This window comes from Uloborus diversus, chromosome 3 (genome assembly GCF_026930045.1).
Source record: "Uloborus diversus isolate 005 chromosome 3, Udiv.v.3.1, whole genome shotgun sequence".
NCBI lineage: Eukaryota > Metazoa > Arthropoda > Arachnida > Araneae > Uloboridae > Uloborus > Uloborus diversus.
Window position 1 is genome coordinate 165985993 of NC_072733.1, and position 21247 is coordinate 166007239.

The 21247-nt window shown below is 33.9% G+C and overlaps 1 protein-coding gene across 1 annotated transcript in view; it reads left to right on the forward strand.

The window, feature by feature from the left end:
- Positions 1 to 6358: 6358 nt before the first annotated feature.
- LOC129218349 (alpha-1,6-mannosyl-glycoprotein 2-beta-N-acetylglucosaminyltransferase-like) overlaps positions 6359 to 21247 on the forward strand; it is a 44126-nt gene continuing 29237 nt past the window's right edge. The window contains exon 1 of the mRNA XM_054852593.1: positions 6359 to 6742. Within this exon, the coding sequence (XP_054708568.1) occupies positions 6736 to 6742 (7 nt within the window). The 5' untranslated portion in view covers positions 6359 to 6735. The remainder of the gene's footprint in view (positions 6743 to 21247) is intronic.

The window sequence follows — 21247 nt, forward strand, 5'->3', positions numbered from 1 at the left end:
GCGGGTCCGCTGCTCAGCAGTTAGGACTACCTGATATGCATCTGAATCCTAATTTTACCCTTAAAAGCCTAATAATTTCTGAAAATCAGTTCTGACAAACGCAGAAGACGAATAACTTCCCCAGGAAGCCGGGTCAAATTTTCTAAAAATTCTTTGTTTTGCTTTGCTTTCATATTAAAGTCGACTGATATTCAAAATGTCATATCACTTTTTTCCAACAAACATCGTAATCGCGCGATAGCACACTAGCCAACTTCTGAAACTCAAAAACAAGAAGATCAAAGTAAAAATGCAATAAAGAATAAAGAAAAGATTATAAAAATAAATACTACTAAGTTCTTTTTGCTCTGAAAGTACGATTGATTGTATCAAAAGAGTTGTATGTTTGTTCCTATTTTGGATCGAATTCGTAGCCTATTGATCCAAAGTACTTTTACGAAAAAAAATTCAGTTAAACCAAGTACAAATTACTATTTGTGTGGTTCAGAACAGTTTTTTTTCCTCTAGTAATGAAAACGATAGTGAATTTTGTTTCAACAGCCGGCGACGCTGATCAATTATAAAGAAATTGTCTGCAAGATACAAATTTAAAATATTCGAAATATTTAAATCGGCCCCGAGAGAGATTAAAATACAAGTGCATGCTACCTGTGGATAATATCTCAAAATATGTGGCACAAGTCTGCAGATTTTCTCAAGAATCTGCGACGCATGTTGCAGATTCTTGAAATAAATAAATAAATAAATAAATAATGATGATAATAATAATAACAACAAAAATACTTAAGATACGAGGCAGGGGAGTAACCAGAAGGGGTAAGGAGGTCTCTGAGTCCCTTACTCAGGAAAAGAAAAGAATGTGTCTCAGGAGAACGAGGTTATAACAAAGAAATAATTGGGGAGGGGGGAGGGGATTCTTAATTCTTTTAAGAAATCTTTAGATTAAAAAATTTTCAACAGATACAGATCAAATCACTTTCTCCTTTCTTTCCTTTAGTAACCCTTTTTTTCTAGTCAGTCTGAAAATAGGAGTCTTCAAAATGCCTACGCCCTTAATTTTTCTCCCCGCAAGAAATTCAAAATAACGTTTAGTTATTAATTTGGAGTTTATTCGAAAATAAGTTCTTAGCCTTCAAATTAAAAAAAAAAAAAATAAAACTCTCTCTTCCCACCAAGGGTCATGGCGCAGGCTGCACCATTGAATTTTTAGGGATTCTTTTCTGTTTGGTGTAGCTCTCGTTCTAAGGGGGAACTTCGTTGAGTTTGACAATGGTGCACCCTTCTCCTTTGGACACTTTTGCTTAAAGTGCATTTATAAACCTTCAGTTTTGCTAAATACCTGAGAGAGAGCACTCCTTCCCACTTTATCTCCTGAACTTATAGCTTAAAATTGCGTCTTTGAAACTTCAATATGTCATAAAATCCCGGGAGCAGCTCCCGAATCCAGACTCTTTTCTTGACGTCATAGAAGATAACATAAATAAATGCGCTTCTAGGATATCAGTTTCAAAACATTTCTGGAGAAAATTTCCTAAGCCACCACCCCTGCCCTATTGTTTTTGCCCAAAATAACGCCTTTAAGATTTCAGTTATATGAAATCTTGGAGGGAGATCCCTAACTGCCTCTTGCCATTTAAACGTCTCCAAAGATAACCTTAAATTGCATTTTTAAATTTGCAAAACCCTTCAGGGGAGGATCCTGGAACTTTTCCTTACCAAAGATGGTATAAAATTGACTTTAATTTTGAAAACAAATTCACCAGGTTATCTCCTTTCCTTCCCTTTTCCTATATCATTACTAAACACGTCCTGAATTATGCTTCAGTTTCTAAATATTTCAAGAGAGATCCCTCAAGTCTTCCTAGCTTCCTTAGCGTAAAGATAGCTACAAATTTCGTATTTAGAACTTTAGTTTCAGTTACCTAAAGGAATGCCGATCTCCTAACGTCATCAAAGATAACCCAAAATTAACTTCAAGTTGAAAAAGTTTCAGAGGGAATTCAAAGCTCTCCTATTCCTTACGTATCTATACCAGAAATTGCAATATTTTGCTTAAATTTTGAAAATTCCTTACAGGCAGCCCCATTTCTCCAAACGCGCATCCCCTAGTTCTCTTTATATCCGGAAAAGATTGACTAAAAAAGTGTTTTTACGATTTCGAAAAATTTCCGGGGGAACTTCCGGCAATGCTCCCCTACTTCCGTCATTCTTCTGTCGTAACCGGATGCATTAAAATTGGTGTTTTAAGTTGGTAACTTTTGTTATCCATTTTGCTTCAAGGTAATAAGTTGCACATCATGAACTTCTTAGTCTTAAACTTATCTTAGATGTAATGAAATCTTCTCTTTTCCACGCTTGGAAATAAATAAATAAAACTTGATGAGGAATCTTGAAGTAAGATAAATAGAGCGATACGCCACAATATCAAGTTTTTTGCCCATCTCGAAAAATTTTAATATCTGGCACTGTTGCTTTCCCCTCCAAAAAATTCGAATTACAAAAAAAGGTGGAGGAGCGGGGCTAAGATTGGGTATATCCAAAATAAAAACACGTGTACGCCAAAAGTTCTTTTTTTTTTTTTTTTTTGCGTTTCCTGAAAAATCTTTAATTTTCACATCGGTAGGCCTTGTATAACAGGCGATAAGAGAGAGTCGGGAGGATTCCGACAGAGCTGGCCACAGGTGGCTCATACGGGGGGGGGAGCACCTGCCCCCCTCCTCAAAAGTAAAGGGTTCCTCCACTTTTCCAAGTTCAAGAATAACGATCAACCGAAAAATAATAAAATTGATCGGTTTATGCGTTTAAAAAGAATTGTGAATATAAGTGTGCGTTTTATATTTTTCTCATGTTATTACTTCATAAAATTAAAACGGAGTTTTGAATTGGAAAGAGGTAATCGACTGTGGCCATCTGTCTCGATTTTTGAGACCGTGTCTAATTTTTTTTAAATCAATAATGACGTAAAAATTCAATTATTGGCACATTGAAAAAAAAAAAGGTTTAGGGTGGCACCAACCATCCTCCCCAGCAAATCCTTTGACCCTCCTCCCCACACACACATTTTTTAGAGCACCAGAAGCCAATGAGCTCTGCATTAGTTGGCTAGTCTATCAAATGTAACAGCTTTATACTTGAGGTGCCCTTCTCAATTCTTAAAGTTTGGTATCTCTAAGTGGAGGCTGAATAACGCCCGAGTCACCAAAATGTGGTGGGCAGATGTACATTAGGTTGGGTCATCGTCCTATGGTAAAAAAAAAAAAGTTTCCGATTTCCATCGGGCAGGGCAAGAAAAAAGGTGCCAAATGATGTTTTAAGATTATATATAAAATTTCATTCAATTAGGAGTTCATTTTCTGCCTCCGGATTGAGTTTGAAAAACCGGTATTTAAGGGGAAAAATCTATTTTCATTAAAAAACGGAAAATAAAATTACAAATATATATAACTACTTTAGGTGGTCTAAGTATTAATCATTTATTTACGAACACGTTTACGATAATCATTAATTTTCAAAATTAAAATTATTCATCTTAAAATTAGCTTGAAAGTCCTCACTATATAGTTTTGGCATAAGTTTCCGGGACTCCAGTTGGTTCTTAAAAAAGCTTCTCTTTTTACACAATTTAGTTAAAGCTTATGTAATTTTAACTGACCTTCCGCAGGGATACCCATCCCTAAAGGGTGATGATGCAACCCCCCTCCCCCAATACAGGGAAGTATCCACCTGAACGAGAGTCCCCCTTCCCCAAAAAAATATGGTCAAAAATCTAAAATCAACCCTCTTAAAAATTTTAATGCCGCAGTCTGCTCCATGAACCCCCTTGGTGCCCCCCCCTTGCCTTTCAATAGCCTGTGTATATGACATAGCAGACATAGTAAACAGTTCTTTTTCACCTGAAACAAAGAGTTGACTATCTTCTTCAGAGATTGATTTCAGTATTGTTGGCTCAGACACATTTTTCCAGTCATTGAGATCAATGTAAGATTCTGCATCAAATTAAACAACAAGGATGTAAAATATTTGTCTTTTGGGAATCTATTTTGCTGAGCACTACGAGCTTCTAAAATCCAACGGGCTGCCAATTCACGGATATGCTGTTCCAAAATGTGTATCAGCATTGCAATAAATTGACTTTTAGGACATGCGAAAACACTGTTTCTTTGGATTAAGGGATCTATTTTGCACTTCAACTCAGTGGATAAATATCTAGTTGCAGTGATTTTGAACAACTGCAGAGCTAATCTGCACATAAAGAGTAACTTTTAATAGTAAACCAGATTAGAGCCTTAACTTTGGCGACTTATATTGCAAGAATTTTTAAATATTCAGAAGGAGATTCCACTGATATACACGACCGTAGAATTCGATTAGAACGAGTTAGGCAAAGAACATGAGACATTTTGCTAGGCTTTGGCTCTTGCCAGGGCAGATTTTCGTGCTATTCTACGATTCCGACGAAGCATGTTTTTCTCAATAATTTCTGAAGTGGTGGGGTAAAGTACTGCTGAAGCAATAGTTACTCCAGCCAGGAGCGTGTACAGAAATTTCGGGGCCCGTCACAAATGACATTTACGGCCCCCCTCCATGTTGTTTGCCCCTGTATTTCACCCCTTATACTAAAAATATTGTGCCCCCCTCAGGCTCGGGCCCGGGCCAACAGTTGTCCCTTCCCCCCTCTCCTGTGCACGCCCCTGACTCTAAACCTGTCTGATACTTCGTATCTATCACATGCCCGTGAAAGCAAATTAAAGTCCACTGTATTGCTTGTAGTAGTAAATTTCGATATAAACACTTGTAGTTTCAAACTTGTAAAGTTCCCTTGAATTCATCCTCACTGTTCGTATCCGATAGAAGATATGTGATGAAGTAATGATACTAAAACTGTCTTCCCTTTCTTCTTGAGACTGAGAAGCTGCGATTTCTCTCCCTCTCTTATTTTATTTATTTTTTTTCCGGACAAATGTAGTCGTTAATATCTTTGCATTTGCAAGATGAAGTGTCAAATAGCAATTTAATAGTTTGGTAAAATGATTCTGATTATTTCCTTAGTTATTTTCAGATAGGATTTCAAAAGACTGCTGCTGCATTTCAAGAGGTAGATTTAGCATCCCTTACTCATTTATGTTGCACAGTAGGCAGAAAGCATTTGATCAAACTCACACATTTCAGCCAATTTCAACACCTAAAATGGCAAGTGTGAATTTAAACCAGGTGCAAATTGAAAGTTTTATCACTTGTTACTGTAAACTAAGTAATATTTATCATTATTGCAATCCTACATGGAACGTATCCTATTTGGGTAAGGAAATCCAAACTTCAAACTTAATCCGGAGGCAAAAAGACTTAACAGAATGAAATAAAATTTCACACATGTTGGTTTGAGACCATTTAGCACCTTTTTAATCCTCTGCCCCTTAACATTTCGAAATTTTTTTTTCTTTTTGACCCACCTTAATGTACTTGTACATGCAAGGTGAGCGACGTGTCCGTGGCGGGGTTTGATCCACGGACCTTTGTGATGCTAATCCAATGCTTAAACCGCTGAACCAAAAGAACCTCAAGTCAAGGATCAAGGGCAAAGTTGGGATATTAGCTCTCTAGCGTACGCCGCAGAGCGGCGTACGCTAGATGCTGCTACATTTGCACCTATACCATATCCATACTGCTACCTTTGCACCTATATTCACCTTCACGTTTTATCTGCGCGACAAATCCACGATTCTTATTCAGCACCTCACTCCAACAGCGGATAGATGAAAAAATTTCACTTTTTATTTCGGCATTAATTCAGTGCTGTCCCACTCCTCTCGATTATAACTGTCATTTATTTGTAGCATAGGGGATAGATAAAGTGCAATTTTATTTTTTAATTTTAAAGATATATTAACCGCTCATAGAAATTTTATGAGCTGCGGACCATTCGCAACTCCAAAGCTCGAATACGCTACCTTGCGAAAGAAAAAGGTAAAACATTCCGTTCCACGTCTTTTCTTTGAGGTAAATTACAGGCTTCAGACAGTTTGTGGCATAATCTGATTTCAGAGGAATAGAAAAGAAAGCTTCCCACAAACACGATGAAAAATTAATGTCATTCCCTAAGCGGCAAAGCAAAGTTATAAGCTACGGCATGCGTTTCTTTTACCTTTTTCATCCGCCATTAGACAGTTGCTGCAGAGCCCCCTATAGTTTATTGGAGTTGCGAATATTCTGGCGAAGAATTTTTCTAACAAAGGGAACGGAATAGTATTAATTCGTCATTCGGCAGAAAACTCAAGTAAAGCCATCTAGTTTTTTTTTGGCAGAACAGATGACTTATTTAACTGTAACTGTACCTGCAAGTCAAAGTTCTGTCGGTTCGGTAGATGTGTTTTCGCTATTCTACGTTTTACGTTGGGTATTTTATATGACGGTATCATTTCCAGAGGTTGGAACAGGGAGTTAAGTTACGGTGATCAGCCTGCAACATGTTAGCTGCAATATGTTTAGATTATTTCGTATTTTCTGCACTCGTTTTCAATTGAAAATACCCAACATTTTAGTCATGTATGTGTAAATGCGTTGACGTTTGCGTTAAATTTTATACTATGTTACATCAGTTAGTTGTTATCAACATTACTTGAGATAACTGAAAATCAAATTTTTAACTGCATATGTATATAATTCATGTTATGCAGATCATCCAGATCATACAGTGCGGCTCTTTGCAGCGACAAAATGAACAAATTTTTAAAGTAGATGAAAGGTGAGATTTTATTTACTTCAAAACACACTTCTGCGTGATAATTTTTTCATTGCTTTATTGTTGCATGTCAATTGCTGTCTTTCCTTTAAAAAACTGTTTGCAAAAGTTTTTTTAATTACCTTTTTTACTTTCTTCTGTTAAATAGTTTTAAAAAAAAATTTTTCTTTCGTTCTGAAAGACTTAATTTTATTTCTATTTTGATAAAAGTATGCCTTTGAACTGATTTTGAAGGTATTAGTTTCTTGGTAGCTTTTAATTCTTAAAAATATTCTTTTATACTTCTAAATCTTACAAACTATGTTGTTTCTCCTGTCGATATTTTGTTTGTTGCTTAGGGTTTTTCTTTCTTTCAAAAGAATTCAAACTCATACTTTACATGTGCTTCCAAAGTTCTGTTTCGATTCAAACTTTAATGTGGGGTTTCCAGGCAAGTGAAACTAATCCTTCTATAAACTGCAATTTCACGCTAAACCACTAAGTGGAGGTTTATAAATTTCCAAAAGGAATTGTTGTAAATTAGTGAGCTAATTTTTTTTTTTTTTTTTTGCTCATAAGGGGATTTTCTGTATTATTCAAATAAGCAGGATGAAAGTTTTGAAGAATAAATCTTTCAAATTCAAAAGTGTAGAAACTTAAGTAAATACTACGCAGGGTTGGCAAGTTTTTGCCAGGGGCGGAAAAAACCACGGTTTTTACCGCCCGGCAAAAATAGGTTTTTGCCAGTTTTTGCCAAAGTGGCAAAAATAGATTTTGTTTTAACAACTTACGGACAGTTTTTTTCCTTTTTATATAAAAGTAAAAGCATGAAAAGATTTTGATAAAATTTTAATTCAATCATTTTTATAGTTTAAAAAAATTTAAGGTTTAACTTACTTTTAAAGTTATGGAGCATTTTTACTTTTAAATTTTTAAACATTAACATAAAATTTCAGTTATTAACATCTAAGACAAATAATTAACTTACAATGAAAATGTATTTAGCTTGTTTATTATAGCATTTTTACAGAATACTAAATATCTATATAAAGTATACTTAATCAAGATACAACTATAAAATAAAAGTAGGCTCATTCTGAAAAAAATTGCTTTAGCAAACATTTAAAATCTTACGTTTTGCAATCCCAACATTTGTTTTTAATTTATTTTTCACCTTATAAATTAGAAGTAACATGGAGAGACATAACTAAAATATTAAAGTGCATTATTTCTATTATATTGTCACTATTTCTTGATTATAATGCAACTTTATTTGCAATTAGGTTTTTGCCGTTTTTTCCATTTTTGCCGGATTTTTCCATTTTTGCCATGGTTTTTTCCACTGTCCCGGCAAAAATACCTTTTTGCCGGCAAAAAACCCAACCCTGATACTACGTATACTTTTCTGAACCAAATAAATTTTTTTAACTCAAAGTATAATTAAACCTTTCCCCCATTAGTGGTGAATTTAATCTTTTTGGAGCCCCCATCACAATATATTATTGATGTTCCTTTTTTCCATTGTTGTTAAAATAAATTTTTAAAAACCTACAGTGAAACTTTGATAAGTCAAAGTTGCAAGGAAAGCGAAAATAATACAACTTACCAAAAATTCGGCCTTTTGAAACTGGAAGAAAATGAAATGTTATGACTGAAACTCTTTATATTTATAATTTGAGCAAAAACTGATAAAATTTTATAGATTGATTATATATCTACTAGAAGATTATATATCTACTTGACATACTTAGCGTGTAATGTAAAATTCATAAGTTTTTATAGTTTGGAAAACAAATTAAGTTTCTATGCTGAAATATAAGTAGTTACTTACCAAAAAATTAGTATATTTTTGCTTGTGCATGATAACATATCTTGGAACTAATGTCATATACCCTACCCTTGGCAACTTTTCCTGTTGGCGCCAAGAAAGCGTCGTAAAGAAAACAATGTGTGACGACATATGTCATACATCGTTCTTTCTTTTTTAGCGCCAACAGAAAAAATTCAGATGAAAAAACATGATCTAAGCGCTTCAAAAGACAATATACGTAAAAACAACATAAAACCACAGCAAAAAACATGGTGAATATTTGCTTCAAAACTATTAGAAAGCTTTTGTACACAAAGAAAAATTATTAGTAGGTATTTAAAATGCTTAAATTAACAAATTACTATCACAGCTCACCAAAGAAATAATGTACCAATAGAAATTAAAGCTATTTTCCAACATGAATTTTGTCGAACAAAAACAATTTTCATACTCTACTAAAAAAGAGCAAAGCGATTCAATATGCGATGTTTAAAGCAGAAACCATCCCATAAATATAACTATTTCAGCTAAAAAAATGCTTGGTTATTTAAATTTTGATGTATGAAAGGTAAAAATGTCTCGACAGAACATCCCAAACATAAACAATACAAAAATACCATACATTAATTTGCTATCCAAAAATAATTTCAAATTGCCTACTAAAAATATCTACAATATTTTACATAAGATAACACCTTCATATTTTTATAAAATCGTAGAGTCAACTTATTTTCAGAAATTCAGTACCTAAAGGAGGCACGTTTAGAGAATATGCTTGAATAGTTATTTGCATTGATCAGAATGAACTTTTAGAGTAAAATAACTGTACTTTTTTATAAAATAAATTTACGTGCAGTAAATATAAAAAAAACTACAAGAAACCCTCAAGATTTTGTAAAAACAAAGAATTTCAGAAGTGAGTTTTTTTTTTTTAAATTCTAAAATAAAAACTTAAGTTTTTATTGTATAAATCTTCACACTCAGTCTGAAACACAACATATGAAACAATGCGCCTTACTGAGACACACCCCAAGTTGGATTTTACTCTTAATTAACGATTAAGTTTAAAGAAACTGGCATTCTTTAATATTTATTCATCAAAACACAACTGTTGAATCTAAACCAACACAAAATAAGTTTTCCTAGAAGGTATATTGCATGAAAAAACAAGAATCTATCCAACATGGACCGCTAACAAGTAAACGCCTTAAATAATACAAATTTGGATGTTGCCAAATGGGGGGGGGGGGGTCACATCTGTATCCATATCTTTATCAGTTGGGTACTCTGACCTAAATTCCTTTATCAACAGCAACAAAATCCATAAAATCTATTTCATTAAATGCTCATTTTCTTTTGTAAAAAAGCTCCACTCAATTTGTAAATTTATTGTCTGAGATTTATTAGATTTACTTTGTCCAAACACATTTTGATGCCTTTCTTTTTGTTCATACTATTTGGGAGAGAACACGACTTTGACTTACGAAGTTACAAGAAAAATCTAACAAAGGGTATGAAATTCGGCTTATCGAATATTTTTCAACTGTGCAAAATTTGGCTTATGAAAGATAAATGATATTAATTCAGATGGGAATAGAGATTAACTTCGACTTGTTGAAGTTTTTGGCTAACTGATGCTTCACTGTAATAGCAGGGATCTGTTGAGAATTTTTTACAGGATCCGTTTTCTGTGAAAAATCAAATAATTTTGCGAAAAATAAAGTAATTTTATTTAAAACCAAGTAGTTTTGTGAAAAATCGAATAATTTAGTGAAAAATCAAATAATTTTATTTAAAACCAAGTAATTTTATGAAAAATCAAATACTTTTCCAAAAAAATTGTTTTTTTTGGGGGGGGGGGGGGGTAACAACACTCAGACCACGGCACAACAGCCCAGAATCTTAAAACATTATTGACACCGGCCCTAAAAGCCTCCATTATTAGATATTTTATTTGTTTTCCTCTTAACATTGTGTACTGAATATCGAAAAATTCAAAAAGCAGATTGCCACAGCCAAGGACAGATCCAGAAATTTTTCAAGGGAGGGGCTGGGGAGAGATTGATTTTTATTACTTACTTTTTACTATGTATACTAATTTTAAGATACAGTAAAACCTCGCTATAGAGGCATTCCACGGTATTTTGGACATTATGTAGAGTCCGTAACGTGACCTTTTTTTGCCATAACTTTTTAATTTACCGTTTGATTTGCAAATTATTTTAATTTGAGCTAGTGTGTTGGTAGGAAAAGATCAAAATAAAATAACGTGCTAATCAAACAGTAAATTAAAAAGTAATGGCATAAAAGGTCACGTTACGGACTCTACATAAATGTCAAAAATACCTTGGAATGCCCCTATAACGATATTTTGGGGACCAAAGAAATATATTGTTGTAGAGGAATATATTGTTATATCGAGGGCCTATATATTTTGATAATACAATAGGTTTTTTTATTTAAATGTTATAGTATATGCATTACCTAGGTGTAAATATTTTTTTATATATAGTATATATGTAATACATTTATTGGCAAGGTGTTATTTATGATTAAATATTACTATCAATTGAAATAAATTCCGAAAATAAGCTCGTAAACATACCTCAAATCCGTTTTTATTGAAAAAATCCAATATTTTTGTTTGTTTGGCCGCTTTTTTGACTGTTAAGTCAACCAACAAGGTATACATTGAGTCCAAAGTACGAAAATGATCCTCGTTTGTGGATGGAAAACTTGAAAAAAAAATGTCCGCAGAGATTTGACTGATTAAAGTGCTTCCTGTGTCGACAATAAGGACTGATGGATTCGTATTATCATCATCATCCTCTTCTTCTCCACTATGTTCCATCTCACCAGTAATTTCAGAGAGAATTTCTTCATCTGTAACTCCTGCGAAAACAGTAAGATCGTCATCTGCTGTCAAATAATCCTCCACAATCACTTCATATTTTTTGCCCATTTTTTCCTCGAGTTGGGACACAGATGTTTGGAGATTCAAAACTATTTCCTGATCATATAAAATATCACAGTCTGAGGAATTTTCATCACAATCAGATAACATTTTATCTTCTAAGACACCTAAACCGGCCTTTTTTCAACAATTCAGAATGGTTTTCTCTGTTACTGCCCACCAACTTCCAGCAATAAAGTCACCTGCGTCCTTAACATTTACAGCTTTAAAAGGGTCTTCCACTTTATTTTCAATCCCCAGAAGTATCGATTCTACCAAACGTCTCCTATAGTATCCTTTAAAACATTTAATTATGCCCATGTCGAGTGGCTGCAATATGGAAGTGCAGTTGGCCGGGAAAAAAAACAATTTCAACTCATTGTAGTTTTGGAATTGAGGTGTGAGCGGAGCAATTATCAATCAACAATGCAATTTTTTTCTTCCTCTTCTTCATTTCCTTATCTAACTTCAGCAACCATTCAGAAAAAAATTTAGACGTCATCCAAGCCTTTTTATTGGCTTTATATTCCACAGGAAGTCTTTTCACATTCTTGAAGCACCTTGGCTTCAAAGATTTGCCGATAACAAGAGGTTGAATTTTATGTGTTCCTGTACTATTGGCACACAGAAGAACAGTCAATCTCTGTTTTGATTTCTTCCCTCCGTGACACTTTTCACCCTTAAACCAGGGGTGATTGTGTTCCGGTATTTTACTGGATTTTCGGTATCTTCATCTTCGAAAATACTGGAACTTCTATATTTTCAGAAAAACTCATTTTAGTAAAATTTAGGGCGATGCTTAATCAGGGGCGGCAAATAGGGGGGTCAAGAGGGGGCGGTCGCACCCCCAAATTTTTTGAGCAGAATTATAGAAAGTGGGTGAATTCAATTTATGTAAGTCGGAAATCAATGTTCATGAAAGGAAATCTCGCTAGTTCTCAGCAACTATTTGATGAAACTCGACACATTCTCAGACTAGAAAAAGTGTTTTTCGTTATTTGGATGATGACTTAGAAATTCGTGAAGTATTTTCGGCTTTTTCACAACATAGACAACTGATAGAGAACAATGGTTAATTTTAACTAAAGAAGACATTCCCTTATATTGGCTAAATATTTCACACTTGTGTGCCCAGTGTAACGATGGTATCACCATGGCTCGTGAAAAGTGGTGTGGCTGCATGGTTTTCACTAAAAAATTCCTTGATATTTTACATTCACTTTTACTCTCATTTTTAAGTGTACAGTCGAGTCCCGACTTATGCAAAGGATGCGTTCCAAGACTCCTCGCGTAAGTCGAAATTTCGCGTTGTGGGAAAATGTATGCATAAACACTTTTTAGAAACGTACCAAATTTTTTAGACATTTGTAAGCAACCCTCAAACTGCTTTAAAGCATTCCTCAACTATACATTACAGTTTCTTACATAAAGAACTCAACTTTTACTATATTTAAAAAATAAAAAAGCTGTTTTATTCAACATTAAATAGTTAAAATGCACAAAAAGAATGATTGATAAAATAAAACAACACGGTACGTACAGTATGTAGAAATAATAAAATGCTGCACTATAATAGTACTGTACAATAGATATGGTAATAATATTTATGAGTTAAAAAATGAAGATGATGAAGATTTATGCTGCATAATCAGATCGTTATTTTTTATTGAATACATTTTAAAATACGGTTCCTTCACCTTTTCTTTTATAACGTTTCCATTTATGGCAACAAACCCCTCTTCCCAATCTCTGTAATCCACAATGCAAGAGCAGCTTCCATTTTCATACACTTTACTCAGACTCTGCAAGCTTTAACATTGAAACAAAGTTCTGAACTTATACGGATATCATTTTGTTTTGACTTTTAATTGTACGCATGGAAGATTCACTCATACTTATTGCATTGCTACCGTCAACGTTTAGTAGTTGTCTATATCGAGAATTGTAATCTTTTTATTGTCAGAAACTTTATCCCCCCCCCACCCATCTTCATAAACTTTAGATTAAACAGCTCACTAAGTGCCATTATATTTCATCAACTTTAATGTTTAGAATGAAAAAAAAAAGAAATATGCTGAGCGGTTTTTTTATGCACTAACAACGTGATTCCTAGACTAGTTTGATGTAGGAACTTTCGATGGTCAGTGTGATGCTAATGGGATGTAATAACATTCACAAAATATATATTTAGTTATCAATAACGAAGCCGATACTTCCTTCTAAAGAAATTCATGTTGTGGAAGAGAAATTCGCTTGCGTCAGCTCTAAAATTCGTTGCTCGTGGAAAATTCGCGTTGTAGCCATTTCGCGTAAGTTGAATCGCGTTGTAGCGGGAGTCGACTGTATATTTATTTAATGAGTGTTCCTCGCTTTCTTCTGCTCAAAACAAGTTTCAGCTGCTCAATACATTATAATGCTTTCATAGAAACTTTTTAAAAATGCATGTGATTATTGAAAAAAAAAGACATATCAACCAAATACCTTTTATGGGGCTCTATAATTATGCAATCGCGGAGTGACACAAGATAATCTTCAAGCGTTAAAACGATCAAAACATTTCTCTAACTTCAAGGCAGCAATTTGACGACTGGAAGAATTATTGCAAAACGATTCTTTCAATGGTAAAAAAGCTCATGCCCTTTAGGATGTATGACTTCGTTTGAATTTTTATCCACTTTGTTCGCATCTGGAAAAGGTTTTTGAAAAATGCTTTACTCTCTCAAAATCTATATCTTCAATCCGCTACTCGACTATTCAAACCACAGTTCAATCTACAATTGATCTGTGCACCGTACTACTACAATTGAAACTGATAATAGACTTTTTACAGATGTATATTTCAATCAATCGAAGTTTTCCCAAAAAATTCTTCCTCCGAGTCAATTTTAAAGAGGCGCAAAAAAAAAAAAAAGTGACAAAAATTCACATGATGATGTGAAGTCAAACATTGATTTTTGAATATTTTGTATGAAGTAATAGATTCAGTTTCGAATGAAATTAACACAAGATTTGATGATAATTATTTTTCTGTATGGTTGGCTGGGATTATGGTTATTTGGATTGGATTTTGAAAACGAAAAATAAAATGTTTCAACGGTGAGTAAAATTTTTAGCATGAGGCAAGAAAAATTGCAAGCAATATACCGACAGAATGGTTTTCTCATCCAGAGACTGCAGTTTCGCCCTTGTTATGGACTCATCAGTCTGGAATAGTGAATAACAGAGCTGGAGGCAGATGATATCTCATTGAAACTGCGAGTGCCGACATGACTAGATTATTCAATCATGAAAAGTTAAAGCCCCTCACAGTTTTTGAAGTAGCCTGGGTGATTTTGAAGAGCAAGATATAAAAAGTGTTTTCATACATAACTTTGTAATACTTCAATTATTTTTTAACTATTACAAACAGCTCAGCTAGTAGAGAAAGATTTTTTTTTTTATGTCTCAGGAAGTTAGAGAAATATTTTCGAAGCGCAAAGGGAAAAAAAACCTTTTCCATTTAGCTAAACTGGCAAAACAGCACGATATTGGGCACTGATAAATTAGTAACATGATTCCCCTGCTCTTCCGAATTCCAAAAATCAAGCATTATAACTTTTCCAAAAGGTATAAAAACTTTAGTAGCAAGATGTTTTGTATGATAACTTTTTAGTCAATGAATCAAAATTTTAATTGTTTCTAAACATTAATTTTATTCATATTAAACCGATTTTATGACAACTTCTTGTTAGCTAATGTGTGTTTGGTTTCGCTTTGGGGTTATACATATTTAAGAAACTGGACCCCCCAAATGAAATGGTGAAATGCCGCCCCTGTGTTTAATGAAACGAAAAAATCCAAATTGAAGACATTTGATATAAATATAAAGCGTAAGCTATGGTCATGTTTTGTAAACTGGGGGAAGGTAGAAAGAGAAAAGGGATAAGAGCTTCGACTCCTGTCTTTGTTCTTTATGGCAGTTGGAGGAATTGATCGTATGCAAATATTTTCTTTATTTTATATTCTGGTTTATGATCTTTATCTGCTTGCGTTCTGTTGTTATTGAACAAATTCTAATTATACTTTATCGTTATTAATATGCTCCTCGTAAATATAAATTAGTTTGTTGTATTAAATTTTACTAGTTAACTCTTACTTTTCATTTCGCTCCTTTTTTTGTTTGATAAATTTATTCATTTGAACTTCAGTTACAAAGGAGGAAAATAAAACATTCTTTGAAAAATTTTAAGAAATGAGAAAAATTAAAAGAATTTAATTCCCACCATGCACATGGACATATGAAGTCCAATTAAAACTTCGAGTTTTAGCCCCAACAAATAACTATGTATCTAAATTATTTGTATACATATGATGTGTACATACATGCAATGCATATGCCCATCAAAACACTTTTTCTTGTTAGGAAAAAAGTTCAGGTATTTTTTCATGAAGTTACAATCACCCCTGTTAAACGCCAATGTTCTATCAGGGAGGAGTTGAAAATCAGCCCAGCTTCATCAGCGTTATAAATGTCTTCTGGTGCATACTTTTGAAGAATATCTTTCATCTTCTCTTGTCTCCAGGCATTTGCCTCATTCATCGGAGCAGATTTTTTCTCTCCGTGAATTTCCTGGAAAGTGATTCCGTGGCGATCCTGAAAACGCATTAGCCAACCATTGCTAGCTTTAAAAGTTTCATTCCCTAGCATTGCTGCATATTTCCGTGCTTGTGCACATAACAAGGGTCCATTTATTGGAATATTTGTTGCCCTCAGCTCTTGAATCCACTTCAGGACGGCAGCATCAATGTTTTCATTAGTCGCGACTTTTAGTCGTTTTCGCTTGGGATTCACTGAATTTGATCTCACAGCATCTTCAATATGTTTCCTCTTCTTGAGGAACATTGCAACTGTAGAGACTGAGATAATCTATGTTTCTTAGCTGCATCAACCTGCTTCATTCCATCATCAATATCGCTGATGACGTTGAGTTTATCTTGAAATAAAATTTGCTTTCTCCCTGCCATCTTAGGGAAAAATACACTAGTGAATGAAATCAAATCTTTCGTTTTCGTCGATCATGTGACAGTGATGACGCAATTAGATGGGAATGTTACACCTTTTCGGATCATCTTCATTCACCACTGACTCAAAAAAAAATTGAACATTTTCTGTTTTTTTACTTGGCAAGCATTTTTAGATGTTTAGTTTCCCTCTCCATGTGCATGTTTTCTTTTCCCAAAAAAGAAAAAAAAAACGCTGTGGTTTAAACAAAATAAAAGAACAATGAGAACAATGTCGGGAGGGGGGGGGAAGGACGGTTTCAGCTCTTTATTCCTTTGGTCTAGACGCCTTTTGATACAAGGGCGCCTTTTCTTTTTGTTCATATGTGTTGCAAAATAAATTTATACGATTGTACTGCTTTTTTATTTATTTTGGAAGGTGCATTTTTGTTTTGACTTGTGAAAATAAACTATCTCCAGCGCGACGCCACTTTGGAAACGCATTATTTAAAATGTAGCGCAAAACTTAAAACTAACCATTTTTAAAGAAAAAATAAAGTTCTAAGTTTTTTTTTTAAATAGGAGAGGTTACTTTCAGGATCTTACCCTACTTGAAAACCAAATTATCGTAATAAAGAGGGGTTGAAAACTTAAAAAAACATCGCTTAATAGGGGTTTATTGCTGTAGAGAATATCGCAATATTGAGAGGAGGATAACATTAATTCCTATGCAAGTTCACCAGGACCACGAAATATTATCGTTGTAGAGGGATTTATCGTTGTACCAGATAGCGTTGTAGCGAGGTTTTACTGTATTGATCACAAAGGTTTTGGACTTGAATTCCGAAACAGTTCTGGGATAGGGTCCCAAATCCAAACCTCCCTTCTCTCGACATCGATGAAACTCATCTAAATTTGCGTTTTGTGAACTTCATTTTCGAAAATTACTTTTGGAGAGTCCCTCAAGGGTGGGGCGATTGCCCCTAGCACCCCTCCCTTGTATCCATCCCTGGCCGCAGCAGATGCAATAAAATTGCATTCCTCGAAGTGAAAAGTATAAAAAGGGCTTGTAAAAGATCGTATTTTTGTAAAATTACTTTAGAATTGCATTTTAGAGGCTCATGATAAACATATCATTAATATCTACCCACACAGGTGAAGCAAAAATAAAACTAAAACATCGATTCAGCATTTTAATTTTTGACTCATAAAAGAAAATGGAATTTCACTTAAAAAACTTGAAGTAAGCCTTGTAACAGAAAAAAAGAAGACTTTTCATTTATTTGCATCCTAATAAAATGAAGTTAGCATGAAAAAAGAATAAAGTATGATTCTCTATTGGATGTAAACAGATTGCATTTTTCAAAATGAAGACATCAAAAGTATAGAAATGGTAAATAAAGTTCTTTAAAGTTAATCATCCTAGTTAGTATCGACAATTCAAACCGATATCATTTTCTTCCAAATTAGCGTTCAGTTCAAACATCTCACAGTAAAAATGCAAACATTGTCATTTTGCCAAGCTGGTAAAATGATGGGACTTTTTTCTAACCAAGTTACTAACGCTGCTGAATGGAAATAATTTTAAAGCTGGTAGATCTGAAGCTATCACATTTTCCCCCTATCCGTTTACAGTTTGTTCACTTCGCTGATATATACTATTATTATCTCATTATTATCAATATTATTAAATCATGAGGGGGGGAGAAAAATGCCGACACTGCCTTTTAAGAGAAGTTTATATAACAACACAGAGCTGCAAAATAGCTGTGATAAAACATACAAGGAAAATTATTTAAAACAAAATCGACTTTCTGCTGTTAATTTTGTAAAGAAACCAACAGCAAGCATCATATCTAATTGGCAGTATTAGTTATTTATTGCTTGCAGGAGCATCACATGAGTGCCGTTTTTTTATTGCAAAGATCCTGCACAGCAGATCCTGTGTAAGCTGATCTCTCTAATTAAACTTGAAAAAGGTTCCAAATATTATTGGTTTATGCACGAGAAAATATATGAGAAAATATGATATGCGTTACTTTGATTTCAGATTTGCTCTTCCAATTAGCAATTTGTGAAAGATCCGATTTGGTTTATCAGAATTTTGTGAAGGGTCCATTTTGGTTGATCGGAATTTTGTGAAAGGTCCGTTTTGGTTGATTGGATTTTTGTGAAGGGTCCGTTAATGGACCGAAATTTCCTTTGGCCCAATCCCTGATCTATTCATCTAATGATGAGATGATTAGATGAGTTTGTCTTTTGCACAATTTGTTTTTCATACTTCTCTCTTTGATATGCGAAGAAGACTCCTTTGGATGCTAAAATAAATTGGGTGGTGTGTTAAAATTTACTTCAATGTGACGAATAAGAAAGTATAGGCACATTAGGGCTGGATGATTAATGACAAAACACTTATGTACACCCACATCTCCAAAGCAGAGTGCTACTAAATTTGCGACTGAGCTGCAGAACAATTCTGTTCCAATGTGAGAACAGGGTCGGACTGGGAATAAAATTCGGCTCAGGCATCCAGAGAAGACAGGCGCCTCTCCAATTAATAATAATAAAAAACTTCATATTCATTACTAATGAAATATTTAATTAATATTCAGAACATAAATTATAAAATTATTTCATTTTAATCTGAATAACTTATAAATTAATTATTAAAAATAAATAACCAAATATTTATTTAAATAATCAGGTAATATTTATTAAAATCAATAAATTGCATTTCATTAAAAAAAAGAGTAAATATTTATTTTTTTTTAAAAATCATTGCGGCAGCAGGATGTGTTCGAGATACACCTGGTACAGTGGTGCATTCAGAATGTGTTTTTTTTTTGGGGGGGGGGGAGAGAGAAGGCATAGTGAAAAAAATCTCTTCTGAAAATCTTTTATCTGACCGGAAAGGCGGGGGGTCCCGGTTCTCCCCCAGAAAAGTTTTAAAATTTGTTGTCTTAAAAATGCAAATTTCACTTTCTTTGCTGATATTGGGAGGGGGTCAGCGATCTCAGCGGAAATTTCTAGAAATTGAGGCCTTAAAAACGTACTTATAAACCATATTTATTGACGGTAGGGTTTAGAGTAAGTGATGAAACTCAGTAACTCTGCCGATCAATTTCTTTTTAATACATCGAAATCAATTTCTCCTCCCCCCTGCAAGTTTTCGAAATTGAAGTTTAAAAAGTTCAGTTGTAGACAATCTTTGAAGATTTTTGCAGGGGAAAGAAGGTTCTGCTGCTCTGTCCTGGATTTTTTTTTTTTAAATTGTGGTCCTAAAAACTTAAACAATGATTTATATTCAGGAGCTATTCCAATCCTTTTTTTTTAAAAAGCATGGTTTTAAAAACCTAATTGTGTTATATATATTAGAGAAAGGTGGTGCAGGTGCCCTTGCCTCAATATTTTCTGAAATTCAAGTCTTAAAATCGCAATGTAAGACCATATTTTGTAATATTAGTTGGGCCAGTAACTTTCGAAGCTTAAAGCTCCAAAAACGCAATTTCCGATGTCACTGAGAATTTGGGGACTTCACCTGGGAATTTTGCAAAATTGAAGATCTGGAAACAAAATTTCAGATGTTCCATTAGTCTCATGTTAGTGAGTGTTAGTGAGTCTCATGTTAGTGATAATAAAATTATCTGGAATGGTTTTGTTTCTTCTCTTTATGTTATGTATGATTTTCGACACCCTATTTACTACTAACTACAAATATCTATACACCCTAATGGCCGGGGTCCGCCCTAAATATTGATCTATGAGAGGGGACCGCTGGCTCTAAAGTTTGGGAAGCCTTGGTATCGAGCAAATAATGAGAAAAACTCGGTGTTACTGATTTTCATACTGGTTTATTGCTATTTCAAAGTGGAAATATAATGAATTATAATATACTAAAACGATCAGTGATAAATTCGTTCATATAAAAATAAAGTTAAAAAAGTAGCTTAATATATGAAAATGTGCTACATTTACTTACAATATGAATGATTTTTAGGAAGTAAAGGGGGACAAAAGGATCAGCACATTGAACAATAAGTGGAAAGCTTTCAACTGTGTATTTTTTCCTGCTAAGTTATTTAAAATTTCATCAAAATTCAGGTTTTCTATCGAAATTCGTTTCTTCTCATTTTACCAAAGATCGCCTATGAGGTGGTTTTAAGACTACAAATTCAAAAAATTTCTGCATGTGGGCTATGAATTTTTCCTCTTCTAACATCACCAATGATCTTCTAAAAATGCGTTTTTAGAGCTACAGTTTCGAACATTTCCGAAGAAGAGCCTCCAAACCCCCTCTCTTTAATATAATTAGTCAACAACTACTTTTGTAAAGTTTCAATTTTGAAAAATGAACGGGGGAGACATCCCATCCTTTTCTTCTCCTAACATTACCAAAGTTCATCTAAAAATGCATTTTTAAGGCTACAAAATAGAAAAATTCCGGATTGACAACCCCCCGAACATCCTATTTCTGAGTGAATACTTAGATTTAGTAATGACTCATGACTCCCTCTTAAACAATAAGAGGAATCCTCTTCCTCTTCTCTCTCTCTGCATATTTTATTTTCACACATGTATCTGTATTTTAAAAAACTAAGGGGCCGCCAATTTCATACTCTTTTTTTTTTTCCGACTTTGTGACGGCCGCGGCCCTAGCTCCCTGCTTCTCAATTATCAACCTTTTGGGCTGAGTTACCGTGTAGCTTGTTGGAAGATATGGTTTACTTCATCCCATAATGGGCATCAAGCTCGATCATGTGACAAGTAGTTTAACACATTGCTGAAT